The 27,808-nt window shown below is 59.3% G+C and overlaps 1 protein-coding gene across 1 annotated transcript; it reads left to right on the top strand.

Moving 5' to 3' along the window:
- On the top strand, window positions 1-27,709 carry CARMIL2 (capping protein regulator and myosin 1 linker 2). Its single transcript, XM_074839705.1, has 40 exons — window positions 1-92; window positions 1,359-1,450; window positions 1,582-1,632; window positions 1,928-1,987; window positions 3,290-3,411; window positions 3,675-3,772; window positions 4,255-4,325; window positions 4,950-5,023; window positions 6,005-6,080; window positions 6,157-6,245; window positions 6,572-6,666; window positions 6,818-6,904; window positions 7,148-7,257; window positions 7,626-7,703; window positions 8,035-8,111; window positions 8,208-8,312; window positions 8,529-8,598; window positions 8,794-8,875; window positions 10,425-10,521; window positions 10,841-10,898; window positions 11,409-11,581; window positions 12,276-12,344; window positions 12,997-13,090; window positions 13,169-13,264; window positions 13,695-13,823; window positions 18,283-18,396; window positions 18,559-18,734; window positions 19,223-19,310; window positions 19,737-19,853; window positions 20,353-20,419; window positions 21,597-21,874; window positions 23,676-23,779; window positions 24,243-24,648; window positions 24,923-25,042; window positions 25,387-25,423; window positions 25,603-25,671; window positions 25,915-26,229; window positions 26,403-26,510; window positions 26,755-26,865; window positions 26,968-27,709. The coding sequence occupies exons 1-40, from the start codon at window positions 53-55 to the stop codon at window positions 27,141-27,143; spliced, it is 4,479 nt and encodes a 1,492-aa protein (XP_074695806.1). The 5' UTR covers window positions 1-52; the 3' UTR covers window positions 27,144-27,709.
- Window positions 27,710-27,808: the final 99 nt, after the last annotated feature.

The following is a 27,808-nucleotide window of genomic DNA, read 5'->3' as shown; positions in this document are numbered from 1 at the left end:
GATGCTGCCCTGACATCTGCGTCCTCGGGCGGGTCACCCCCTGGTCCCAACCATGGCTGCGTCCCCCGGAGGGATCCCCGATGAGCTGCAAGGTAAGCATCGCCCGCTGCCGGGGCACTGATGCCACATGGAAAGCGCCAGTGCGGGGCCTGCTCGGCCCCGGTTTGCCATGCGAGGGTTGGCAGAGCCCCTTTTGAGTTCCTTGTTGGCGGCAGCTGTGGTTCAGGGGGGTCCGAGCAGGGTCTGGGGTGTGAGGGGTGTGAGGGCTGCTCTTGCCCCCAAAGCTCGCGTGCTCGAGGATGCTGCTCGGGCCAGAAGCATCCCCGGAGAACAGGCTGGGTCCTCAAGGATGTGGTTCTCCGTGGCTCCTGCTGCCTGGTTTGTGGGTGCAGCTCACTCCCAGCCAGCTCGGGGTCCCCAACATGAAGGCATGGCCCTGCCTGCAGCCCTGCCCCAGCTCCCCAGCAGCGGGGGATGTGTGAAGTACCACTGCTCCCAGCCTTCCCTTATTTGACTGAAAAAGCAAAAGGCCGTGAAGGTCTCGGGATCCTGCAGCCTCATTAGCCCCACCAGGGCTTGCAGCGAGTGGGAAGGAGGCAGGTCACTGCATCCCCTCAGCCCCAGCTTTCAGCTCTATCAGGGTGGGTCCCTGGGGACGTGTGGCTCAAACCACTTGGGCCCGTGGGGCTCTGTGTCATTGTGAAAACCTGGTTTGCTTTGCTTGGCGATGGGCAGTGGTGCTTCTGGTCCCGTTTTGCTGGGCGAGAGGTGAAAAACAGGCGAGATGGGGAGGCAGAGCTGGGAGGTGACGTGCAAGGCAAGAGGCAGAAGCGATGCTCGTGCTGGTCCCCAATGGCTGTGGGAGCAACTGGTTTGGAAGCACGGGGAGGTTGGCACGCACGACCACCCATGCACGTCACGGCTGGGAGAGTTCCCCAAAAAAATGCAAAAGCAGAATACATCCCTGGCTGCGCCGTGAGGAGGCAGGACTTGGGCACTGCGTTGCTCCCCAGTGATAAACTTGGGAAGGAAGAAAGGAAGAGAAACCAGGACCTTCTTGTGGCTCAACGCCAGCTCCCTGTGAGCAAGGCAGCATGTGCAGCGTAAACCAGCAACTCCAAAGCCCTCCCTGTGCTTGGTCAAGGCTGCAGCCTGGGCTGCAGAAGCCGATGGGGAGGTGGGTTTATCATCTGAGCAGCAAACAAGACCCAAAGCTGGTCAAGAAGCGTGTGTGGATGGAGAGGAGTTGATTCAGGTGGGGATGCAGGGGATGGTGTCCCCAAGGGCAGCAGGGAATGTGGGAGAGGACCAGCGGTGGCTTCAGCCACCTCACTTCATGTGGATGTTGGTCTTTTCAGAGGGCATCACCACCTTCCTGGGGACAAAGAAGGTTGTCCTGGTGATGAGCATCCAGCTGCAGGTGAAATCAAAGTACGACGACTATATCTTGGTACGTGCAGAGTCCAGCCTGGTTCCTGCTTCCCCAGTTTCCCCAGGCAGCTGTTTCATGGCCGCAACAGGGGACAGGGGTGGCTCCCATGTCACCGCAGTCCCTTGTGACACCAATGTCCCCCTGCCTAGGTGCTGACTCCTTGGCGAGCCTATGTGCTGCCGGTGATGCTGCCAGTGAGGGTAGGTGCTGGGGACCCTGCGCTGCAGTAAAAGCCCTGTGGCTCCTGGGAGACCACTGCTCAGCTTCTTGGGGCATTGGTGTGGGTGCCCCATGGGTCGCCTGGGCCACCAGGTCTGGGAAGCCCTCAGGAGCAGGATGGAGGATGGGGTGAAGGAGAGGGGGTTTGGGTCACAGGAGGCTGGGGGGCATGGCCAGGCACTGCCTGGAGCATGGGGAAGGGTGGGAGCTGGGGGGCACCCTTGGATCCCCCTTCTCCATCAGCGCTGGGGCTGATCCTGCTCGTCTCACCCACAGGTTCACAGCAGCTTCAGCTTCCTGGAGGTGAGGGAGATGACGGTGCGAGAGCCCAGCCTGGTGAGTGGCACCAAAACCTGGGGCAAACCCAGCCCAGGCACCCACCCCACCTTGTGCCCACCTCCCTCCATGGCAGACCCTGGCCTGGAGCCCACTGCGGAGTCTGGGGGTGTCCTGGCCCCCCGTTGCACATTGAGGGTCACCTGTGAGAGCACCCCAGGGTATTTATCCCTTCGCTATCTCTAAAGAAATCCTCTTATGGCCTCTCCCAGGGTATCACCCTCGGGGCTGGAGGTGCAGAGAGTCACCCAGGGGTGCTGGGGGCAAGTGTGGGTGCCTGCGCCTCTTCCCCTCCAGCAGCTGCAGACAGTGCCTGGCCATGGCACCTCCTGCGAGGCAGGGACAAGGTGACAAATGGCTGCTGGCTTACGGAGACAAAGCCAAATTTAGCAGGAGGGTGTTTTAAACCCCGTTAAGCCTCTTAGAGGGAGGCGTGTGCGTAGGGCAGATGCGGTGGGTGGGAACTGTGGAGAGAAGGAAGGGGATGCCCTGGCTTGGATGTGTCAGCCGAAACAGGGCTGTGGTTCTTGTTAACCTCTTGACAGTCTTTTGCTCATTAAAGCATCATCAGTGATGATGGCCCCAGCCTCTAAACAGGGTTTCTGTTGCTCGGCAGGTTGCGTGGCTGAGCTCCAGGAAAGAAATAAAGAGCTGGGCAGAGAGCAAGGGCTGCTGGGGCTTGAAACCCACGGTTGAGAGGGGAGAGGCCTCTGACTGGGATGTGGAAAGCCCAGGGGTTATTAATCCGCAGGCAGAGCGCAGGCAGGGTCGGGCCCCGCTGCCTCCCGCAGCCCCAGGCACTGGCAGAAGCACCGTCCTCGCACGATGCCAGCAGATAATTGTCATCTCGCTCCCACGCCTCAATCAGCGTGTAATTAAATCAGGGAGCGTGTTGCCATGGGATTTTTTTTTTTTCTGGTAGGAACTGAAAGCTAAAAAAGCCTCAAAACGTGATTAGTTAAATTCAGGGAGGAAACCTCCGTCCTCCAGCTGTGGCTGCTGCAGGCAAAGTCAAGGCTATTCTCACCCCCACTGTTTTGGGCTGCTTCTGCATTAGCTTAGCTTGGATTTTGGGGAGGTTTACACCTTATTCTGGCACATTACAATCTCTTTAGTGTATTTTATCCTAAATTCCTGGTGCTTGCAGCCTTGCCTGTGCTCACAGCGCTCTGGCTGGGTTTATAAGCAGCGGCTGGGTGTTTGCAGCGAGGAGCTGATGGCTGTCACCGTTGTGTCTGGGGGCTTGGGGACGCTGTGTGCTGCCAGCTCACTCAGGCATTTCCCATCCTTTGGACCCCGCAGGTTGTCATAGAAACAGATGCAACATCTTATGCCTTCCGGTTCATGTCCTTTGATGATTTGGAGCAAGTTGTCATCCATGTCACCATGTCACTTAAGAAGGTCTTTCCAGACTCATGCCCTGGGTAAGGTTCTTCTGCTCCTCAGGGGCGGTTGTGTGGGTACCAGAGCAACCTCTTTGCTCAAAAAAGCCCCAAATACAGGATGGGTTCACAATAGCACCATTTAAAAAGAGAAAACACACTGATGGAGGCCAGACCCTGCTTCCTGATCGCATTGGGAAGAATATTTCTGGCCACCCTATACATAATGGTTGTAGCTAAGCATAAAGTGGTGGGGATGCTCTTCTCCCAGCCCACCACCATGCACCCTTCTGGTCTTTTCCCAGGACGCTGCTTAAGAACTCCCCCCCCAACCTGTATGAGAGGATCCAGCAGATCACCAACTCGCTGGAGGAGATGCTGCAGAGTAGCCCCGGGCCCTGCGGTAAGCCCTTTTTTCCACACGCCTCCCCCTGGCAGGACCAGGAGGGTTGGAGCACCCTGGGGAGCTGGTTTGAGGGAACATAGTTCCCCAGAAAGGAGCAGGACAGCTGTGGGGCAAGGAATGCTCAGTGTCCACCCATGAGGACGGGCAGCTGGGGATGCTTCCACCCACCTCATGGCATCGCTGCAGAGCCAGGGGCTTTTCCTGTAGCCTGGTTTGGGGTAGGAGACCTCTGTTGTCGTCACAGCAATGCACAGTGCCCGAGAGCTACATGGATCAAGCAAAGTGAGCTGCAGCCCCCAGAGTTGTGCGATCATTTCTGGGCTGACACAGAACACTCTGGCACCTTTAGGGAGGAAAGGGAGAGCCCTCACCCACACTTCTGAGCCCCTGCCATCCCTCTCCTGATTCCTGCCCCCCTCAAAGGTCTCCTCCGTGTTCCTGTGGGAAGGTCTGCCACCCAGTCTGCTTTCTCTTCGCAGGGGGGTTTTCAGAGACCTACGCTGCTTTATGTGATTACAACGGCTTTGCCTTCCGCGAGGAGATCCAGTGGGTAAGCTGGTCTGTCCCATGGAGAAGAGACAATGACAGCATGCAGCTCAGCAGGTGGGAAGCAGGATGCTGATAGGGCTGCTGGGGCTGGGAGTATCCCAGGGACACCCCAGAGCTGTGAGCTGCAGTTTTGCCTGGCTTGAGTGCCCACTGCTCCTTGGTGGCATGGAATCAAAATGCAGGTGGGAATAAGATGCCTTGGACCAGGTTGTTTCCCAGACTGTCACGTAAGGTCCCTGGAAATCTGGGACCTTGCTGGGTGTCCCTAGTAGAGGAGAACCCTGCTGAGACCCAGCCAAAGCAGGACTGGTTGTCCCCCTCTTCCTCTGGGACACTGACTCCAGCCCATCTCTCCCCACACCCTCCTTCCCACCAGCCTGGGGGTGTGTTGCCTTCTGGCCAGTCCCTGCAGAAGCGGTCCAAGACCCACCAAGCCATCCCACCAATCTGGGACATGTGTCCTGCCAGCCACAGCATCAGGGGGGGTTTTAGGCTTGGGGTTTAGGCAAGGGCCTTGCCAGGGGAGGGGCCACAAGGGCTCAGCTCCCTCCATCAGCACTGGACACCCAAGCCCTCTCCAAGACCAGGTGCTGAGCCTGATCTGTGTGTCCATCCATCCGGGCAGGACGTGGACAACATCTACCACAGCCAGGACTGCCGGGAGTTCAACCTGTTGGACTTCAGCCACCTGGAGAGCCGGTGAGTCCCCCAGCCATGCCACCTGCAGTGCCCCATGCCATGCCAGCACTCGTCCTCATCCTCCCCGTCCATGGCAGGGGTGTCCTAGCACACTCCTCTGCTCGTGTTAGAAACTTTTATCAATTTACACGCTCCAAGGACACCACATCTGCAGCCCAGTGCTCCCCTGCACCAAACATGATGAGCCCCGTCCCATGGGGCAACGGCCCTGAGAGGCTGGGCAGCCTCCACTCTTCATTTTCAACACTTAAATAAGTCTGCGAGCTGCTTACAGAGGTGAAAACCAGACGTCACGGAGGCTTCTCACAGCTCGTGGCTGTCAGGTGTTTCACTATGCAAAGCAGCTGGTGCTGCTCGCTTCCCCAAAACTTGGCACTCCTCCCTACCAGCACCCCAAATATCTCTCATAACCTTATAGCAGGGCCGTGCACCCAGAGTTGTCCCTGTGGGGCTCAGCCATGTCTTCATCCTGAGAGAGACAGAGCAAGGGCTCAGCTCTGGGGGAAGGCAGCTGTGGGACTGGGGTGTAGTGAGCCAAAGTTCTGGGCTGAGCATTTTGGGGAACAGAGAGGATCTGCATTCAGTTGGCCAAAAAGGAGACAGTTTTAGAGATTTGATTGACCAGGAAGTCAAAAAGAGACTAGTTTCCACTTGAGCAAAACCCATGTTGTCTTTACAGGAGAGCTCAGAATTGAAAAAAAAGCAGACGTTTTGACAGAAGCATGCAAATATTTTGATTAATTTTATTTTCTCTGAGGGGATAATCTGGGGAAGCTGAGCTGTGTTTGTGGGTTGCTATAAACTCATGGACCCCAGTCCTGCTCTGGTGAACACTGTTGGGCATCCTGGGGTTGGGTGTGTTGGGGCATCCCAAGGTTTGGTGTCTTGGGGCATCCCGGGGTTGGGTGTGTTGGGGCATCCATTTGGGACCAGGCTTGGCTCAGCCTGGCCCCTGACTCCCTCATCCTTGTCACCCTGCAGAGACGTGGCGCTGAGTGTTGCTGCCTTGTCCTTCAACCTGTGGTTCACCAAGCTCTCCTGCAAGGACTTCAGGCTGGTGAGTATTGGTGCTGTAGCACTGGGTGTGCTGGAGGTGGCGAGGTTTCCAGAAAGACTTTCTTCTCCCCTGCCAGAACCAGGAGATTTCGGAGCAGCTGCTCTACATGCTCAGCAAATCAGTGACACTGGAGGAGCTGGTGCTGAAAAACAGCGGGTTGAAAGCGTAAGCAAAGGTGTTGCCGGGCCCCGGCGTGGTGATGAACAGGGTCTCAGCAGCCCAGTGGTGCTCCCCTCACATGCATGGAGCAGGGAGGTCCATGGACCCATGTGCCAGGGGAGTGTTGGTGCCCCATCCCCTCCACAGCGTGAAGGTCACTGGGAGCAGAGAGCCCCTGTAGACTGGAGGCCAGCAAACATCACCCACCCTTGGAGATGCTCTGCCACATGGGCAGGAGCTGGTGGCACTTCCTCACAAGGCTACAGGGTTGGTGGCCATGTCTTCTGGAGGTGGCTGTACCTTGCTCAGATGGGTGACCCTTTTCCTCACAGTGACTTTGCCCAGAGAATGGCCCAGGCGCTCAGCAACCATCCTGACTCTGTCCTGCACACCATCAACCTTGATGGCAACCACCTGGAAGACAGAGGTACCCAACTTCTGGGCTGGGATGAGTTTACACCCATGAAAACTGATGTTCAACTCTGGATTCCACCAGCATCTGCCCCTTGCCCTGGGGGCTGTAGCTCAGGGTTGGATGGACACCTACGGCCACTCAGGGCTCTCTGCTCTTTCATCAGGGATTGTTGCCTTCAGCCGGCACATGCAGAAGAGTCCCAAGGGTCTGCAGAGTCTCAGCTTGGCCAGGACGATGATCACTGCCAAAGGTACAGCCCGGCATCCCGCTCACTGCCTGGGTGCTGTTGGAAGGCTGAGCACAGCAGTGCTCGGGGCCAAGCTGGCACCAAAGGGGTGGCTGGAGGGGCTGCAGGGATACCCTGGAAAGGGCATCTCCAAGGTTGCAATGTCCTGTTGCCCCAGCTGTAGGAAAGTGTCTCTTCCTCTGCTCCACGGCTCTCCCTGGTGCAGGGGAACCATGGGCATCCATCTCTCCTCCTGTCCTCAAGCAGGGATGAGCACATTATGCAAGGCCCTTGCAGATAACAAAGCCATCGGATCTTCCCTCCGGCACTTGGACCTCTCTGGAAACCCTGGCACCCTGGCGGGGGACGACATCAGCGTGAGTGCCCAGGCTGCGATGGGGTGACACCCCAGGGGCTCTGTCCCCAGCATGGTTTGGATGGCTTTGGTCTCCTGTGGTCTGTGTCCTGCCTTGCACCTCAGGGATGGGGAAGTCATGGCTGAGACACCTCCCTGCCTACCTGGGAGCAGCTGGGGGGTGCACTGGGGATGCATCTCCTTGCCACCTGGAGCAAGGATGTATGCCAAGAGTGAGCGGCATGCAGCTGAGTCCCTCTGTGCAGGATTCATCCCTGTGCTCAGCAGGAAGGGAGAGGCAGGCTGGAGCTGGGATTTCTGGGCTGCGGGGTGACGGGTGACAGGGGGTCAGGGTCCTGGGCAAAGCCACTGAGCCCTCTCTGCCCACAGAACCTGCAGAGCCTCCTCCGCCAGTGCCACTCGCTCTCCTACCTCAGCCTGGCTGGCACGGACTGCTCTTTGGATGCTGTGAGTACCCACACAGGGGATCCCGGCAGCGAGCCCCTGCCCTCAGCCCCCCTCCCAAAACCACACTGCACTGCTCGGGGCTGCAGAGACAGGGCTTGTGTGGGGCAGCGAGCAGCCAGCCCAGCGATGTCCTGCTCTGTGCCCACTGCCACAGGCAGGCTGGGGGACTCAGGGTTCAACAGAAGGAATAAGGGAGACCAGCACAGGACAGACCCCCTGAGCACCCCTCATAACTCATCCCATACCATCACCAATTCATCCCCAGGCTGTGCGAGGGGCCGCAGCACCAGCTGGGTCCTCCTCAACACAGCTTGCCTCCCCACCCCGGCAGCTTTTTGGAGCCCTGGTCCATGGATGCCACACCAGCCTCGTCCACCTGGATCTCTCCAGAAACTTGTACTCCCACAAGTAAGCCCCTGGGATGGCGGGGAGGGGAGTGCGGTACCCGGGTGGGTGGCCGGTGCTGGGTGGCAGATGATGCCACTTTGTGTCCATCCTTTTCAGGAGGGTGAAAACCATCTCCCCTGACATCAAGGAGTTCTTCAGCCAGGCCTGTGCCCTCAGGCACGTCTCCCTGGCGGGTACCAAGCTGCCAGCGGATGCTGTAAGGTGAGGTGGGGCTGTGAGTCCACCGAGGGGAATGGATTTGGGGTGAGCATGGCCCAGGGGTGACGTCTCTCAGGGCTTTGCATGTTGAGAGAGCTGGGGGGGAGGATGTCTTCTCCAGCACTCCACTCCCACTGCCTGGACCATTGGGGGTTCCCCATGGCGAGTGCTGGTGTCCCTGTTGCTTGTACCGATGGGTGGCTTTGGTGACTTTTCCAGGGTGTTGCTGCAAGGGCTGGCAGACAACAGTCACATCAGCGACCTGTGCCTGGATCTTAGTAACTGTGAGGTGAGGGGCCAGCACCCACGGGTGCTGTCAGTCCAGCCAGGGGGCCTTATTGCGGCAGTCAAGGGGGCTTGCTCCCTGTGTGGGAAGGTCTGTGCCCTGCCCGCCGTGGGGCTGAGGTGACCTTCCCGACGGCAGGCTCTCGTTTGCAGGGCTCGGCGCCTCCCCTTGTACTGATGTCTTGCTGTTTCTTCCAAGCTGAGATCAGCGGGAGCCCAAGTCATCCAGGATCTCATCCCCGACGCCAGCTCCATCAGCGACCTGGACTTGTCTGACAACGGTAGGTTGTTTTTCCCTACCTGGGAGAAGATCTTTTCCATTCAGGGGTCCAGCCACCACAGGCTGTTTGGCAGAGGCCAGCTGAGCTCCAGCACCTTGTGAGCTTGTAGGCGTCCCCAGGAAGATGGGTTGGGTCTGCTGTGCTTGCCCGCCTCTCGACCGCGCTGGCTAATGCAACATTAAACTGCACTCATCACCTGTAAAAGTCCTTCAGCAGCAGAAGCTGCATCACTACAGGCTGTGTCTCATGGGGATGAAGGCACACAACAGCCAGCTGTGGATTCCTGCCTGAGAAATTACTACCTCATCAGGCTCTTATGGCTTTTTCACACCAAAAACAACCATCCCCTGCCTTCCCCAATTCAGGCAGTACTTACAGGTGCTCTTGTCCCTCCGCTAGTGTCCTTCCCAGCATGCCAGGCCCCTTCCATCATCTTCCAGAGTTGCATCCCATGGTGGGCAGAGGTGGTAGCCCTTGCCTCTCCCGTCATGCAGAGAAATAATCTCCAGCATGGGCCACTGGGTGACTTCTTCATCCCCTCCCACCTCAAGACTTGCCAAAAATGATTGTTCCTTGGTACAAGCCTCTTCAGCTCACTGAATCCGGGGTGGTCTTGCGTTGCTAGCTCAGGGTTTAAAGCATTGAAAAGTTCTCCCTGAGCTGAGACTCTTCCCACTTCTCTGCAGTAGTTTGCAGCCTCTGCTGCTAAACTTGTCCTGCCTCCCAAGCCATGGGTGAGCAACCCTAATTATCACAAACATCACCTCTGCCAGCTCTTAATTTCACCTAAAAGGCCCCAAACCTTAAAGCAGCCTTGCTAAGATCTCACAGCCAACCATGCAGCTCTGGGAAAGCTGAAGTGCTTTGCAGTCCTTCAGAAACCTGTTGGGGCCACCAATGCTCCAAGAGCTCACTCTCTTACCCAAAACCTCCAGCCAGCCTTTGTCAAAATATGCTTCTGTTTTTGGCTTTCCCAGTAGAGCAGCTCTGTGCAGGAGGGACAGTCCTGTAGGTGAGTCTTGGTGGCTCTTGCCCTTGGCTGGAAGAGCAGATCTCTGCCCATGTCCCTGCTCTGTGGGAAGGACGTCACCTTAGCTTGCTGAATTCCCCTGAGGATGCTGCAGCCATGAGGGTGGGAGTGCAGGCAGCTGCCTGCAAGTTGTGAGAACGCCTCCCATGTTTGTCCAGGGGGGTGGGTGGTTGATGGAGGGCACATCCCTGTGGGATGGCAGAAAGCAAGAGCTGTCTTTAGGTCCGTAAGTGCTCCTCGTGGCTCAGCACAGCCTTGGCACCCCAAAGAGCAGGAGCCCCCAGAGCAGGTGCTCCTTCCCTGGGGTCACTCCTTGGGGACCCTGGCTCTGCACAGGTCTTCGGTCTCCTTGGGGGAGCCATGAAGACAAGGAAGATGCTCAGGAGTTGCCCTGGGCATCTCTCCACCAACCTATGGTAGCAGCTTGGTGGGTCTTCAGGTCTCCTGTGAGGGACCATCTTGGTGCCACCCCTGTGGACTGCTTGGAGCATCCCAGTGGGTGTCTCCCATCTCTCGCAGGCTTCGACCCCGACATGGTGACGCTGGTGCTCTCCATCGGCAGAAGCAAGTCCATTAGGCACGTCTCTCTGGGGAAGAACTTCAACATCAAATCCAAGTAAGTGCAAAGCTGCAGCATCCAGGCCAGGAGCCATCCTGGCATCATGCACCCACCTTGATCCTCTCTCCCCACTGAAAGCCCATGGGCTGGGCAGGAATGCCAGGGATTGCCTGCCTGTCCTGCCTGCTCCAACACAACGGGGAGCCTGGGGCCGTGGGGGGACCATTGCCTGCTCCTGGAGCAGTCCCAAGGGACCGCGGGAGCTGCAGGGTCAGGTCACAGCCTCAGGCAAGAACGGGAGGGAGGACTGAGCTCTGCCAGCTGCCCCGGGGCATGCGGGGGGGATGCGTGTGTAACCCCCCTGCCTCTCCCACAGGGAGGGACTGTTGGATGTCCTGCACCGCATTGTCCAGCTCACCCAGGAGGACGACTGTGTAAGTCTGGCTTACCCTCAGCCATCCCAACCATCCCGCTTGTGCTCTCGCTTCCCCTCTGCCACCGCCGTGCAGCTTCCATGCTGGGGTGCCATCCAGATCCCTTCCTCCCTCCCATTGCCATTCAAATCCTTCTGCTCTTACTTTCCTCTGTCTGAAGCAGATGCTCAGACAGAGAAGCGAGAGCAGTTCCCGTTCATCTGGGAAAGTGGGAGCCTGTGTCTGGGTAAAGGAGCAGAGGAGATGCTTGGTGTAACCTGGCTGCAGCCCAGCTTTCCAGAAAAACTCTTTCCTCCTCTCTGCCTGCCAGGCATCTGATCTAAATCCAGGGTGTTGCCTGAGAACCTGTTGCCCTCCTGGTTCTTGGGGTTCAGCATGACTTTGCCTCTCCAAAACCAGTACCAGCTTCCCACAGCAGCTGCTGGACAGGGATGGAGGCCACATCTGCAAGGGTGACACACGTCCTGACATGCGTCCTGGCCACGTCTCCCCTACTTGTCCCCTTTCTAGCCTCTCCAGTCCCTGTCTGTGGCTGAATCACGCCTCAAGCTGGGAACCAATGTCCTGCTGAGTGCCCTGGGCAGTAACACCAGCCTCATCGCTTTGGATATCAGTGGCAACGCCATGGGGGACACAGGGGCCAAGATGCTAGCCAAGGCCCTCCAGATCAACACGAAACTCAGGTAACAGCAAGTCCACGTCATCTGTGGGTGCCCTTCCCACCTTGTGTAGCGTGGTCCTCATACGGTGGTCCTAGTTGTGATGCTGATGCCATTTGTGGAGGCTTATCATGGCTCCTGGTGACCACGGGTGTGTCTCTGGTGGTCAGTCAGATGCTGTGACCGTATCTTGCTCTCATAGCAGTCATCTGGCAGTGCTGGTAGGGGATATGTGAAGGGCAAGAGAGCAGCTCAATACCTGCCTTGGCATTTGCTGGCTCTTTGCCAGGCTCCTGCACAGCCCAGGATGCTGCAGCTGGACCCTTGCAGTCACTGCCCTCACCCCACACTCTGGCATCAGTTCCTAAAATGCCATTTTTTGACCACATTTTGCCCACAAAGGTGAGGTGGGGGTGTCTGGAGGGGTCTCCCAGCCAGGGCTGTTCCTCTGTGGGACACCTGCCCCTGCCAGCAGGATGGTGCCTGACTGTGTCCTCCCTGCCCTTCGCTTCCTCCAGGCACCCACGTACTTTACAGGTCCTTGCAAAGGCCAAGTTTAGGTTTTGAATATTGAGATGCAGATTTTTAATGTCATTTCTAGGCTTTCTGATGCCTGGGGTCAGCCTTGGACTCACTCTTCTTGGCACCCAGTGGATGGTCACCCACCTTGGGGCTCCGTTGGTGCAGGCAGGGCCCACTTGTGTCCTTCTCTTTGCAGGACTGTGGTTTGGGACAGGAACAACACAACTGCCCATGGGCTCCTGGAGGTGGCTCAGGCTTTGGAGAGGTAAGGAAGGAGCTGCTTGGTCCTCCTGGCTTGCTACCACCATGCAAAAGAGCCTCTGGCACCAAGATGTCAATGTCCCCAGGGCCTCTTGTCCCCTTGAAACAGCAAATTCATCGCACAGTTGCATACAGGTCCCAGGGAAGTTGGTCTACAGCTCAGATCTTGCAGCCAGCAAAGCAACCTGCCACCCATTTGGTGATGGCACTTTTGTTACCAACCTCAGGGTCTCCCCTGGGCTCTGCATCCCAACCCAGCACAGCCCCGTGTCACCCAAGGCAGCCCCCAGCGAGCACGGGGGGATCTGCTGTTGGGGGAGACGTGCTGCTCCTCTCCTCCCTGCCCATGCGATGGGTAGAAGTTGTCCACCTGCCAAGGACACTGTCGGGTCTGGTGTTTGGCCGTGCAGGTTCTCTGGAGGTCTGAGGAAAGAGGCAGGGATGGAGATCCTGGGTGGGTGGTTGCTGACACCCCATCAGGGTTGCTGATGGCCAGAATTTGGCCGTCCCCGTCTCCAGGGCTGGATCTTGGGGCAATGCTGACGGGTGGGCTCTAGACCAATGTTGTGTCTGTGGGGAAATGCACAGTGGGGATGAGCCCCACGAGGCTGATGTGGGGTCTGGCAGCACCCACTCACCCCCATGCTGCCTTGCAGGAATTACACCCTCAAGTCGATGCCCTTGCCGATGAGCGACGTGGTGCAGGCCTACCGCAGCAACCCTGAGAAAACGGAGGAGGCGGTGCACAAGGTGGGGGCACGCGGGCCGGGGGGGCGTGGGGCTGGGTGCCACCGACACCGGCTGCTCACGGCCTCTTGCCTGCTGCAGCTTCAGTCCTGCCTGACGAGGAACCAGCTGCGACACACGCTGCCCGCACAGACCTTCCGCCTGCAGCAGGGCATCCTCACCACCTCTTCCGAACAGGTTTGCTGGCCAAATTGCCCTCCCCTGCCCCAGACAGCCCTGGCTAGCTCATGTGAGCCCTTGCAAGCAGCATAAACCCCTTTTCACCTTTCCTGAGTGGAGGAGGGCAGAGCAGTCTGGAGGGATGAGAGTGGGGCCAGGCAGAAAGGATATCTCCAAGGATCCCTCCTGGTTGCATCCATGCATTTCATGCATATGCAACGCTGGGATATCTCGCTGCGTGTTCCGGGTTCCTGTGCACATTCGCAAGCAAATCCCTGCATCCCTGGTTATTAGGCAGGGATGCTGTTGGGGGGCTGTAACCTGTCTGTGCTGCCGCCACCCCATCAGGCAGTGCCAGCACATCCTTCTCCGGGAAAATCACGGCAAGGAGGGGAACTGGCAGTGCTGCTCTGGCGTCAGCATGTGACGCAGCCTCTCTGCGCTCCAGATGGTGAATGAGATCTGCCTGAGCGTGCAGAAGCATGTCGACATCCTCAGCGCCTGCCCGAGCAGGGAGGCAGAGGCGGACATCCTCTGCGCGGAGGAGGCCATCAGGAACGCCAACCTCTCCGTCAGTGTGAGTCCGCCGTGTGGGGAAACCCCTCAACTCTCCTGGCCTCAATTTGGGATCGAAGCGGGTTATTGAGTAGTTAATGACATAATTAACCAGCCGTCAGGGAACACCAGAACTGTCAGTGCAACAGATGCACATCACCAAGCACTTACAAAATGTTAAAGAACAGCTGTGAATTTCTGAATCCCCTTCTAGAACAAGGCCCAAAATGTTCTTAATCCCTTCCCCCCAGCGGCACACAGATGTGTGTGCACCCCCTGGGAAGTGGGGGCTACAAGTCGACCAGACCCATACCATAGAGAGGTCTGCTGCCTCCCTGGGGCTCGGGTTAGAGACATTAAAAGGAGGGTTACTGCTCTGGTGCGGCCCTCTGATTACTACCCCTTGTTGGTTATCCAGGGAGGTAACAATGAGGTGGTAGAGAGAAGTCTTAAGTCACTCAAAAAGGACTTCGAGGCACTGGGGTGGCTAATTGAAAGCTCGGGAGCTCAGGTCGTGTTTTCATCAATCCCTCAAGTGGAAGGGAAAACCACTGGTAGAGGGTGGAAAACGTATCTGATTAACACGTGGCTCAGAGACTGGTGCCACCGTCGGAATTTTGGGTTCTTTGATCACGGCGAGGTTTATAAGGCACCTGGTCTGCTGGTGACAAATGAGGCAGGTGGGATGCAGCTGTCCCTGAGGGGGAAAAGGATTCTGGGGCAGGAGTTAGCAGGGGTTATTGACAGGGCTTTAAACTAGATATGAGGGGGGACGGGGAGATGACTGGGCCTGTTAGGAATAAACTCAAGGGAAGCATGCCAAAGCTTGAAGGATGGTGGACTGGTGAGGGCTCTCCCTCTGCCACTTCATTTGAGAGAAGGGAAAGATGTTTAGGAACTGTGGAAGCACCTGAGAAGGGTCTGGTAGGGAATGGGGCCCACACTCACAAAAAGGCGTTGGATTCATGAGCTCATCTCAAGTGCATCTATACCAATGCACCAGTATGAGCAACAACCAGGGGGAGCTTGAAGCCATGATGCAGCACGAGAACTATGACATAGTAGCTATCACAGAAGCGTGGTGGGATGCCTCACACGACTGGAGTGCTGCCATCGATGGTTACAAGCTCTTCAGGAGGGATAGACAGGGAAGGAGAGGTGGTGGGGTGACCCTGTATGTAAGAGAATGCTATGACAGCTCAGAAATCAAGTACAGTGATATCGGGGTTGAGAGTGTTTGGGTTAGGTTAAGGGTCAATAAAGCAGATCTTGCTGTGGGAGTCTGCTCTAGACCCCCCAACCAAAGCAGTGAGGGGGATGAAGCTTGCTATAAACAGTTGGGAGAAATCTCGCAGTCACTTGCCGTTGTTCTTGTGGGGGACTTTAACCTCCGGGTATCTGCTGGGATCACAGCACAGCAGAGAGGGAACAATCCAGGATGTTCCTGGAATGTGTGGAGGATAACTTCCTCACACAGCTGGTGAGTGAGCCGACCAGGGGAGGTGCCCTCCTGGGACTGATTCTTGTGAACAGGGAAGAGCTTGTGAGGGAGGTAAAGGTTGGAGGCCGTCTGGGGTGCAGTGATCATGAGATGATTGAGTTTTCGATCCTTGGAGAAACAAAGAGAGGGGTTTAGTAAAACTGCCACCTTAGACTTCCGCAGGGCAGACCTTGACCTGTTCAAAAGACTGATTAACAAAATCCCTTGGGAGGCTGCCCTGAATGAAATGGGAGTCCAGGAAGGCTGGATGTACTTCAAGAGAGAAGTCTTGAGGGCACAGGAGCGGGCTGTTCCCGTGTGCCGGAAAACAAGCAGGCGGGGAAGGAGACTGACCTGGCTAAACAGGGACCTTTGGCTGGATCTCAAGAACAAAAGGAGAATCTATGACCTGTGGAAGAGGGGCCAGGTCTCTCATGAAGACTATAAAGATGTAGTGAAGCTATGCAGGGAGAGCATTAGGAGAGCCAAAGCACAGCTAGAGCTCCACTTGGCTACAGCTGTTAAGGATAATAAAAAATGTTTCTGTAAATTCATTAACAGCAAAAGGAGGATTAGGGAAAATCTCCCTCCTTTACTGGATGCAGAGGGAAACATGGTAACTAAGGATGAGGAAAAGGCTGAGGTGCTCAACGCCTACTTTGCCTCAGTCTTTAGCAGTGGAACTGGCTGTTCCCTGGACACCCAGCCTCATGAGCTGGGAGATGGGGAGGGGAAGCAGACTGAGGTCAGCACAGTTGAAGAGGAGGTGGTCAGAGACCTGCTACACCACTTGGATGCACACAAGTCTGTGGGACCGGATGGGTTACACCCAAGGGTGTTGAGGGAGTTGGCAGATGTGCTCGCCAAGCCGCTGTCCGTGATTTACCTGAAGTCATGGCTGACTGGGGAGGTCCCATTGGACTGGAGGGTGGCAGACGTGACACCCATCTACAAGAGAGGCAGAAAGGAGGATCCAGGAAACTATAGAGCTGTCGGTCTGACCTCGGTGCCAGGGAAGGTCATGGAGCAGGTCATCTCAAGTGCCATTAAAAGTCATATGATGGACAGCCAGGGGATCAGGCCTAGTCAGCATGGGTTTATGAAAGGCAGGTCCTGCCTGACAAACCTGATCTCCTTCTATGACAAGATGACCCGACTATTGGACGAGGGAAAGGCTGTGGATATTGTCTACCTGGATTTTTGAAAAGCATTCGACACAGTTCCCCGTAGAATTCTCATAGAAAAACTGGCTGCCCATGGCCTGGATGAGCGAACGGTCTGCTGGGTCAAGCACTGGCTGGATGGACGGTCCCAGAGATGGTGGTCAATGGAGCTAAACCCAGCTGGTGGCCGGTCACAAGTGGTGTTCCTCAGGGCTCGGTGTTGGGACCATTTCTGTTCAACATCTTTATTGATGATCTTGATAAGGACACAGAGTGCATCATAAGTAAGTTCGCAGATGACACCAAGTTAAGCGGGAGTGTCGATCTGCATGAGGACAGGGAGGCTCTACAGAGAGACTTGGATAGATTGGATCGGTGGCCAACATCAACAGGATGGGCTTCAACAAGGCCAGGTGCCAGGTCCTGCACTTGGGCCACAACAACCCCCTGCATGGCTACAGGCTTGGGGAGGTGTGGCTGGAGCTGTCTGGAAGAGCAGGATCTGGGGGTTCTCATTGACAAGCAGCTGACCATGAGCCGGCAGTGTGCCCAGGTGGCCAAGAAAGCCAACGGCATCCTGGCTTGGATTAGAAATAGTGTGACCAGCAGAAGCAGGGAGGTGACAGTCCCCCTGTGCTCTGCACTGGTGAGGCCACACCTGGAGTGTTGTGTCCAGTTTTGGGCACCTCAACACAAGAGAGATCTCGAGGTGCTGGAGCGAGGGCAGAGGAGGGCAACGAGGCTGGGGAAGGGCCTGGAGAATAAATCCTGTGAGGAGAGACTGAAGGAGCTGGGACTGTTCAGTGTGAGGAGGAGAAGGCTGAGGGGAGACCTCATCACTCTCTACAGCTCCCTGAAAGGACATTGTAGAGAGGTTGGTGCTGGTCTCTTCTCACAGGTGATTAGTGACAGAACAAGAGGGAACGGCTTGAAACTGCAACAGGGGAGGTTCAGACTGGACATGAGGAAAATTTTTTCCCAGAAAGAGTGGTCAGAGAGTGGAATAGGCTGCCCAGGGAGGGGGTGGAGTCACCATCCCTGGGTGTGTTTAAGGGTCGTTTGGATGAGCTGTGGGGGGATGTGGTGTAGGGGAGAACTTTGTAGAGTAGGGCTGAGGGTTGGACTCGATGATCCCGAGGGGCTTTTCCAAACTGAATGATTCTATGATTCTAAGTACACCTCCTCTTCAGTACGACCCTTTGCTCGTGCACCCCTCCTTGGGAGAGGTGGGTGCCCCAGCTTTGGGCACACCCTGCAGCCCACAGATGCCCACACTTGGTGAGGTACAATCCCCACATCCCTGAGGTGTCCCTCCTTGGGGCACCCCCATCCCACCCCAGCTGGACACAGCCCAGTGCTGAGGATGCTCCATCAGCCCATGACAAAGGCCGCTGCGTTGGCTGGGCAGGTCCTGGCACTGTCAGTTCTGGTTTGACCCTCCTGATCCTGCTTCTCTCTTCCCATTGCACCTTCTCCTCCTCCTTCTATACTTCCTCCTTTTTCACAAATTTATTGGCACCCCTCTGGTTACTTAATTCAGCAAAGGTAGGACTTAAGACAATGGTGCTGATGGTGGAAAGGTGATGAAAGGGATATGAAAGGGTCCCCCCTGATTTGGGCAGCAGCATGGCTGGGCGCAGGAGGAGAAGAAGTGTCAGTGGATGGTGGGGAGCGGTGGGGAGTCCTCACAGGGACCGAGAGGGGCCAGGATGCCCAACCTAGAAGGTTGCTGGGTCTCCCCAGCTGATGCAGCCACAGGTTCAGGCTGCACGTGGAAGCATGGAAAGCAAGGATGAGGTGCCATGGGATGAGCCATGCTGTTTCTCTTCCCATGGCAGATCCTGCCCCTCTTGTATGAAGCGGGAAACACCCCGTACCAGAACAGCAAGCTGCAGCACAAGCTGGAGTGTCTCACAGAGGAAGTGTCGCAGATCTGCGGCCGGGAAATCCAGGTGGGCACCCATGGGGAGCTGCCAGGGTGAGTGGGGAGCTGCTGGCAGCACAGGATGCTCGTCGGCCTCAGCCTGAGGATAAGGGACACGGTGTCTCCTGGAAACCATGTAAATTCTGATAGAAAAGACACTGAAAACTCCCCTTTCCTCCCCAAACTTCAGGCGATCATGCAGGCAGCACTGGACACAACGCACAGCCTTTGCCCAGTCATGGTGCAGAAGACTGGGGTCAGGGACCAGCTAGTCAACGCCATGTCGGAGCAGATCTACCTCCAGGACCACCTCAACCTCAGCACAGTTCTGGACCAGATGGTCACTGATGTCTTCAGCAAGCTGAAGTGGGTGACGTGCCGTTCTTCCTTCTTACTTAGCAGCTGGTGCTCACCCACGGGGCCAGATGGGGATTTTGGGGGCTCCCTACCAACTGCTCCCCTCCCCACATGGTGGTGATGTGCTGGGTCCTGCTGCTGCTTTTTCCCAACTGTGGCTTTGCTTCCTGCTTGGACCTGGTTCAGATGTGTCGCTAGGGAGCTGGGAAGTCCCATGGGGAGATGTTCCCGCAGGTGTGTCCCCGCAGCTGGCAGAGGGGAGCCCCAACCATTAATGGTGGGATGCACTTGGCGTCCTCCATCCCAGCCAGCGCCTGCTCCCCTTCCTGCTCCAGCAGCACGCGCCCAGAACTGGAGCCTGACGCATGTCCAGGGTGCTCCTCTGGGTGCCACGGCCAAGCAGCCATCTCCCCAGCAAGGCTCTCCCTGGGGTGGCTGGCTCCACAGCTCGCAGGGACTGGGGGTGCTGGTCCTGACACCCCTCTCTCCATTCCCAGTGAAATCAAGCTGTCTGTCACAGCCGCTGTGGCTGACTGCATCGTGGATGCCGTGCTGGGAGACCTGACCATTGCCAAGTGCAAACTGGTGAGCACTGGGGGCTGCCAGCACCAGCGGGCTGGGGATGTGGGATGCAGGTCTGGCTACCCTGGCATTGCCTAGGCACCAGCCAGTGTTATGATCATGGATTTATTGTCTGGGAAGCAGGAAATTCCCACCCAGGCTGGTTTTCCTCCCAGGTAATCCTCTCCCAGTGTGGTCACAGCAGCATTAATGTCCTGAGCGAAGTCTGGGAGCCGCGGCATGGTGGGGGGTGCCGGGGTGAAGCCAGGCACCGTCCGCCCGTGCACTGGGGCAAGCACGGGGCAGCTGTGCTGGGGCCAGCAGCCAGCTAATCAGGCCTAAATCCGCTCACAAATCCCAGCCGTGGGTAGGGAGTGGAGCAGCACGGCGCACGCAGGGTGGATGGGTGCACTTCAGCCCCTGGGATAATTTAAGCACTAACGGTTTTAGGCGGACAGCCTCTCCAAGCAGGGGCTCGACCTCCCGGTGCTGTTGCCGGAGCCGAATGAGGATGATGCAGCTGCTCTGGCAAGGGGAAGGAATCCTCCAGACCTCGCTGCAGAGGAGGTAGGGTCCAACCCCACTGCGCTGCGTGATGCCTGTGCTATAACCACCTTTTATCCGCCTTACTGGATGATGCCAGGCTTAATGCCACAGCCTCTCTGGGTGCACGCACCCCTGGCCCCTCCCCAGGGCAGTGCTAAGACAATTAGTGCTGGGATATGGGACCATTAACCTGCCTGGCCACGCTGCCTGCCCTGCAGGCACCGTGAGCGTGTCCTTGTGGTGGCCAGGGCTGGTCCCGGCCACGTGCAGCCCCTCTGGCTGGCCATTGTTTCAGACCTGGGATCCAGCGCGGCGTGGCACCCCGGACAGCAAAGCATCAAATCTGGCATTGTGGGTGGTTTCGGTGCCGGATCAAGATGAGGGGTTGCAGCCCTGGGGGTGATGGAGGGATTGCACCCATCCCTGGGCGAAGCCTGGCTGGCTCCGGCTGCCACGGGATGCCACTCACCACGGCCAGCTTGTCAACCCCGAAGCCACCACCGTCCCTGTCTCCCTGCAGTACAAGATGGCCCTGCGGAGGAAAAACAAGCATTTCAGGAGCATTCGGCCCACGCCAACTGTGAGAAGTAAGGCCACCACGCGGCTTTCCCTTGACCGCGGCTCGGCACGGGCCCTGTCCCCTTTGCTGGGGCATGGCAGGTGTGGGGGGGCACGCAGCAGTGATTTGGGGGGCCCCTGGGCAGAACCATCCGTGATGATGCTCCAGGCTGTGGGCAGAGCCTGGCAGGGATCTGGCCCCTTCGGAGACCCTCTCCCAGTGCTGTGGCAGGGGTCTGCAGGCAAAGCTCACCTCGAGCTTGTTCTTGGGCTGTTTTTGGGGGGCTGGCTGGCTCAGTCCCTGCAGGCAGCAGGGCAAATGCCCTGAGCTTGCTCCCCAGGTAGCCAGGAAGCAGTGGGAGGTTTATCCATGATTCCAGATGACACGGGCATCTCTCCCTGCCATCCCAGGGACCATCCTGGGCATGGGCATCACCAACCCCCCCAGCACCCCTGGGGACCTGCTACAGGGGAGGGGACGTTGCCCACGTGTTGCTTCTGGTGCTGAGCTGCCCCAGGCTGCTCTGTTGCTGGTGTTGCCCCATGGAGCCCTGTGTCCCTGCAGGGGACAAGATCCAGGGGGGCCACAGGCAATGAGCAGCTGCTGGGTGACTTCTGCTTTTTGGGGCTTTGGCTGTGATGCATATGTGGCTTTGGCTGAAGCAGAGCTGGCACCAGACCCCAGCACCTGGCACCCAGGTGAACCCAGGGGACCCCTCATGTCCCTGAGTCCAGCACCATCCTGACCCCCACCCAGTGAGTAACTAGGGGGGGGTGGTGAGCTGCCTGCAGAGCAAAATGGGGTGCGTTTGTGGGTGCCGCTCACCAAGCCAGTGCTGGCAGAGTTTGTGCCATACGATTGCTGCTCGCCACAGGTCTCAGGGCTTGCTGCGGGGGTCGGCTCAGTCCCTGCCTGAGCATCCCCCCCCCTCACCCGCCCCGCAGCATCCCATGCACGCAAACCTCCAGGGACGGCGGCAGGATCCATCCCCAGCTCCGTTCCAAAGCCACTGCCCCCGGGGCCACCACGGCAGCTCTCGGCCACCACGGCCACGCTCCCCTCCCCGCAGCGTGGCACCGCATGGTGCAGCCAGCGCCCCGCTGACCCTCTGCGCGTGGGCGAAGGTGACGGTGGCGATGATGATGATGATGATGGGAAGGCCTGGCGAGGCTGGTTGCCAACTGGGGCCCTCTCACCCCTCGTAGGTGTCTCGGAGCTGGAGCCGGTGGCGGGTAGGGACGCCAGCGGGCTCCGAGCTCACCGGGCGCCGCCGTCACTCAGCCCCGCCGCGCCGCCGGCACGCCCTGCCTCCACAAAGGATGCTGAGCCTGCGAGCAGCTCGCTCCCCTCCACGCAGCCTGCCACCGCCACCGCCACCGGATCCCTTATGGACCTGCCGACCGCCGGCGAGAAGCTGGAGCATTGCACCAAAGCCAGGCCCCGGCCCAACCGCCGGCACAAGCAACCACCCAGCAAGCCGAATGTAAGGCGGGGGGGGGAAGGTGGTTGGTGGGGGGGGTGGATTTGGGCTTCTCCCCCCCCCCTTTTTTTTTTTTTTTTTTAATCTGGTGAATTATTGCAGTCGGTGTTTGTTGCAAGGCAGGAAAATGAGATGCGTGCTGGTTTTATTATCCTGCATTTCTGCCAGAGCCTCCTTGGAGGAGGGGGGCAGCCCGAAAGGACAGGCAGGAGGGCTGGGGGGGCCCAGGGAAATCATCCATCCCCTTCCCCGCTGCCCGCTGGGAGATGCCGAGTGGTGAGAGCCGGCAGGGAGGCAGGGGGGAATGAGAAAACCCGCAGAGTTTGGGCGCAGAGGGCTGGCGCGTTCGGCAATGGCTCCAGCTGCCTCTCTCCTCCTGCGCCCAATTTGCTCCCCCCCCCCCCCCCCCCCCCCCCCCCGGCATCCAAAACCCATCAGCCCCGAAGCGCCGGCAGCTGCCACGGCTCCTGGTGATGCTGGTGGGGCTCTGCCAGCTGCAGTGGGGTGGATTTCACTTCCCCCCCACCCAAAGGGTGAGCAGCTGGGAATCCTGCCTTCGCAGCCCCCTTCCCAAAGGAAAAGTAACTTTTGGGTGCAGTCTGCGGAGAGTCCAGCTCTGTTGTCATCCCCGGGGCCAGATCCTACCGGCATCCCCTCGTCCCCATGATGTAGCTGGATCCTTCCACCCGCTGGAAAGCCCTGGCTTGCACAGCCACGGTGGTGCTTGCCCTTGGACCGCAGTGGGACCAGCACTGCCACGGGGCTGGAGGAGAGGCAGGAGCTGTTTCCCGCAGGCAGGGTGGATGCTGGAGGCTGGCAGGGGCCAGGCGGGGCCCTGGGGGCCATCACCTTGGCACATGTCTCTGCAGCGGGATGGGCAAGGTTGGCACCCAGGGTTGGCCAGGTCTTGAGCAAGGATGGGCTTTGATGGATGCAATGTGACAGGGAGAGCAGATCTCGGCTGGCTGGAACAGCTCCTGAGCGGAATCAATCCAGCCGTAATGAAAAGTCATTATGGATCGAAATGCCACCGATGGGGAAGCGCCTGCCTCTTGTTGATAGGAAGCCACCGGTGTGGTGCCACATGCCTGGGGAGGAAGGTGCCCGTGGAGGAAGGCTTGACCGTGGCGCAGACCTCTCTGCCATGGGTGACCTCCGTCCAGGCTGTGGTGGCACTCCAAGGTTGGACTTGAGGAGGAGCATCCTGAAGGATGTAGATGCGGGGCTGTGCAAGGCACCTGCTCCATCACTGGCCAGGAGTGCGGGTGTCCTTTCCCTGCGGCTCACGCCGAGGAAGCACCCCTGCCAAAGGCTTCTCCCACGGGACAGCAGGGTCAGAGACCTGGCCTGGCTCTATGAGGGCTTCAGCAGGATTCACCATTGTGTCACCGAGGAGGGTCAGAGGCACCTTGCCTGTGCATAACACACGGGTGCCTGAGTGTGTAGGAATGTTGTACCCCAGCCACTGCACTGGGGAGCCACCGGCTTGCCACATGTGGCACCCAGTGGGGTGCAGGGGGCTGGCAGCCAAGCTGCCCTGCCTGCACAGGCAGGGCGAGGGGCTGGCAGGAGCCCCGGGGCTGTCTGGAGCTCCTGATGCCCCAGGAATGCAGCAGGATTAGACCTGGGATGCAGCTGATGACACCACGGTCTGGCTTTCATGCCGGATGCACAGCGAGACGGAGGGTGCCAGCACCCATCCTGCACGGGCACCCACTTGTTTTTGCACAGCTGTGGGTGGCACGTGTTCGTGCGTGGGGGTATCTTTGCCCCGCACCATGCTGATGGCTGCGCTTGCTCGCAGGTGCAGCCCGTGGCCTGCGAGAACAGTGAGGACAGGAGCATCACCCGCGTGGACGAGGGGCTGGAGGACTTCTTTGCCAAGAGGCTCATCACAGAGGAGCTGCCGTAAGCCCAGGGGGGTGTCCAGGGCCCCGCACCCACCCAGCACCCTGGCACGCACCCATCCTCAGGATTTGGGCAACCCCCTTGCCTTCACCTACCCTGCAAATGCTGCTGGTCCCGCTGCTGAAGAGATGCTGGGAAAAACATCCCACCCAGGGGCATCGCCAAGGGCAAGGCTGGTGGGAGAGGGCTGGGATGGCAGCCACAGGGGGCAGGATGCGGCCAGAACACCAGTCCAACGAGCCCAGGGAGGGGCTGTGGGGTCTGTCCCACAGCAGAGGGGCGATGGGGCACCACCCATGGGGTCCCCTGCTGGGAACAGCTGCCCTTGCCAGGACAGCATCATCTTAGGTGGGATGTTTGGGGTCTGGATCTATCCCTTCGTGGGTGGGCAGGGAGGAAAAAATGATCCCTAGCCCCTCGGCAGCCTGGAGCTCACCCTTCCCAACGCTTCATCTCTTCCCAGCCCCATGGCTCCGGAGACCTGCCCGGGATCAGCCCCTCTGGTCCACTCTGGCTCCCGCACCCTCAAGAAGAAAATTGGGAATTTTTTTGCCTTCAAGAAACCTAAATCCAGCCGGGGCTCGAGGTGTGAGAAGGAGCCCGAGGGTGGCCCCACCGCCCCCAGAAGCAGGCGCTCGATGCTCAGTGACATTTTACGAGCCCCCAGCAAGGCGGGCGAGGCGGGCAAGCTGCTGAGTAAATCGGAGGAGGGGGCACTCACTGCCGAGCCCCGGGCAGAGTCCGAGCACTGCCAGACCCCCGACACTGCCCGCAGGATCCGGCCCAAGTACTCGCGGGAGGGCAAATCCCAGTCGCTCATATTGCTGTCTGGGGAGGATGAGGATGCGCTGGGGGTCAGGCATGACAAGGTAAGCACTGTCACTGTCACCGAGCCACTGACTCTGCTGTTCGGCTCACCCGGTGGGTGCTGCTCCCACCCAAAGGTGCTGGTGGTGGGGTCAGCTGGGCAGTGCAGGGGGACTTGGGGACACTGGATACATGGCTGGGGACATCCCCGCTGGGTTGTGGCTGTGCCTCCATCTGCCGGGGGCACGGCTGGGGTTGGGGACCTGGGTGCCCCACAGGCAGGCAGGTGGGTGCTGTGGGTGCCATGCCCCTGGCAGGGCTCTGTCTGTCCTGCAGAAGAGGCACCTGGAGAAGAGCGAGGGGGAGCTGCCTGGCTCCTTCGAGCAGCGCGTGCAGGTCATGCTACACCGCATCGGCGTCACCAAGGGCCCGGCCACCGAGAGCAAGAAGCAACAGGTGGGGAGTGGCTCCACATTTGGGACAGATCCTGCACCCAAAGGGCAGGGGGAGGTGGTAGCCCATGGGATGGGAGTCCCTCGGCTGGGACCGGCAGCACCCAGCTCTGCGCCACCACTGCTTGTGGCCTCTGTCCTGTCACCTAACCCTCTGCAAGGGGCCCGATACGTGGGCTCCTATGCGCTGCATGGTGTCTGTCTGTCTGTCCCTCCTTCCCTGACGTGCACCCATCCCCTGCAAGCCACCCCTGAGCCTGGCAGCACCCTGCCCTCTGCCACCCATTGTCCCTGGAGACGTTGCCACCCTGACCTCCCTCCACTTAGCAGATTTCTTTCCCCTTGCAGAGCAAAGACAGTGAGATCAAGAAAGCCGGCTCAGACGGTGAGGGACTGCATCCTCCCCACCCTGATCCCCACCCAGATGGGCACCCATGGGGTGGGCACGGGCAGGCCCCCTCGGGCTCCCATCTGTGGGTCCCACCATGTTCCCCCCTCGCTGGGTGCTGGTGACACGGGGCAGACCCCAGCTCACCGATGCTGGCCGGTGGCTTGTGCTTGCAGGGGACATCGTGGACAGCTCTGCGGACTCCCCTCCCTCCCTGAAGGCCCGCACGCACTCGGTGTCCACAGGTGGGTCGCTGGTGGGTGCCGGGGGGGGGTCACACCAGCTCTGTTCCCTCTGTTAGCACCGAGCAGAGCTATATGGGGACTGGAGCGCTGCACCCACGAGTGCCCAAACTTGGTGATGGCAGATGGAAACCCAGCCCCTTGCCCGGTCCCTGGGGTGGCTGCAGGCTGGTTCCCAGCACCAAGAGCCAGCCCCTGGGGCTGTCACCGCCGGGCACCCACAGCTCTGTCCTGCCTTCCCCACAGACGCACCCTTCCGCAGCCCCGCTGCCGCCACGGAGCCCAGCGCCGGCCCGGCCGAGCCCCGGCCAGCCTGGAAAGCCCTGGGGAGGCAGCTGCCCGCCAAGCCGCAGGGCATCGGCTCTGACCAGCCCCGGCACTCCTTCGTCCTGGCCGAGCCCAGTGGGCTGTCAGAGATGGGGGGCCGGGAGGGCTGGAGCAGCAGCCTGCCACGGCCAGGGAGGAGCACGCCGGTGGCACTGCCACGGAGGGTCAGCCATGGTGGGGAGGTGGGTGCCAGCAGCCCACTGCCCACCCTGACTGCACCACCCAGCACCGAAGGTAGGACCCCCATCCCACTGCTGGCCTGTTCCTGGAGCCCCTTGGGAAGGGAGGGCAGCAGGGACACAAGCACCCAGCACTGGGGGGGGGGTGATGGAGGGGGGGTGCTGCCAGGAGGTTGGGGTGCCACAGGGCCTCCCCCCTCTGACAGCACCTCCCTGCTGCTTTTCCAGACAACCGGCTGATGCCACGGCTGGTGGCACCGTGGGGGGCTGGCCGCCGAGCTGTGTCCGTCCACGAGGAGCAGCTCAGGGAGCCCGAGTGCCCCCTGGAGCTGACAAGTAAGTGAGGGCTGGAGTGGGACCCCCAGCACCCCTTGCACCCCGCGCCGGAGGAGCAGGCAGGGGGGCATCCCGTGTGCCTGGTGGTGCTGCCTCTTGGCTGGTGGGCAGCCGCTTGCAGTGCCAGGGTGATGGGTGATGGCGTGGCTGCACTGGGAAGTTCTCAGGGAGGGGGGGGACTTGGCACTGGGATGGGCTCTGGCAGCAGCCACTGTAACGTGGGGCTGGGTTGTGCTTCCCCCAGCGGGCACCGTCCCCCTGCGCCTGCGGCGGTCGCCTGTGCTCAGACGAAGGACCAAGCACGACTCCCTCCCGGAGCCGGAGAACGAGCCCGGACCGTGCTCGGATGCTGCAGGTGAGAGGGGATGCTCCCCCCACCCTCGCACCCCTGCTAAAGCAGGGGTTGGGATACAGAGGGGTCCCCCCACGCTCACTCCAGCCCCCATCACCTCTCTAGGTGCCACGCCGCAGGACTGGCCCCATGCCGGGCTGGAGGAGCCGCAGGCTGGAGCAGGCACTGAAGGCGAGCGGCCGCAAGCCCTGGCACAAACTGTTGTGAATGCACAAGACTCAGCAGCCGTAGACCAAAGATGCCCGGTGCCGGGCCGGGGGGAGCCAGCCCGGGGACAGTGAAGCCCCTGCATGCCGCCGCACTGTTCCCAATAAAACCCTGCAAGCGAGAGCGCGGCGCCGGGGTGGTTGGCGCTGAGAGCAGAGAACGGGGCACAGCTCTGCTCCGTGCCAGGCTGGCGTGGATGTGGCCGTGGGGCCGGCTAACGATGGCATCGCCCACCTCTCGCTGTGGGGACGGCCGGGTCACCAGCATCGCCCGGGAGGACAGGGACGCCCAGGGAGCGTGCCGCAGCCCTTGGGATGCGCCCAGCAGCATCGCCTTCCCCGGATGGTCTCTGCTGCCGCAGGCTGCAGCGGCGGAACTGGTGATTTTAGGCAGCAGCTAGGGCAGGCAGCGGCGGTGCTGGCAGCCAGCCATTTTTAGCAAGCATTACCAGGGCCCTTTCACCTCTCCAGCTCCTCACCCCGCAGGGTACCGCTTTCTCCAGCCCCCCACCCTGCCCCCTAAGACGCAGGTTTCCACCAGCGGGACCATGACCCATCGTGTTTCGATCACGCAGCTCCGCAACCGAGCTCCTGCCGCGCTGTCCCCACAGCTCTGCCGATGGCACCACCGTTACCCCAGCTCCCAAGAGGCTTTCTCCCATGTCGACCTCCGCTCCGGACCAAATGCATTCCTTACACAGATGTTTACGACAAAGCAGCAAGATGCTTATTTTTTCTTT

The sequence above is a fragment of the Strix aluco genome, chromosome 14, assembly GCF_031877795.1.
Source record: "Strix aluco isolate bStrAlu1 chromosome 14, bStrAlu1.hap1, whole genome shotgun sequence".
Taxonomy (NCBI): Eukaryota; Metazoa; Chordata; class Aves; order Strigiformes; family Strigidae; genus Strix; species Strix aluco.
This window is presented reverse-complemented; position numbering and strand designations above follow the sequence as displayed.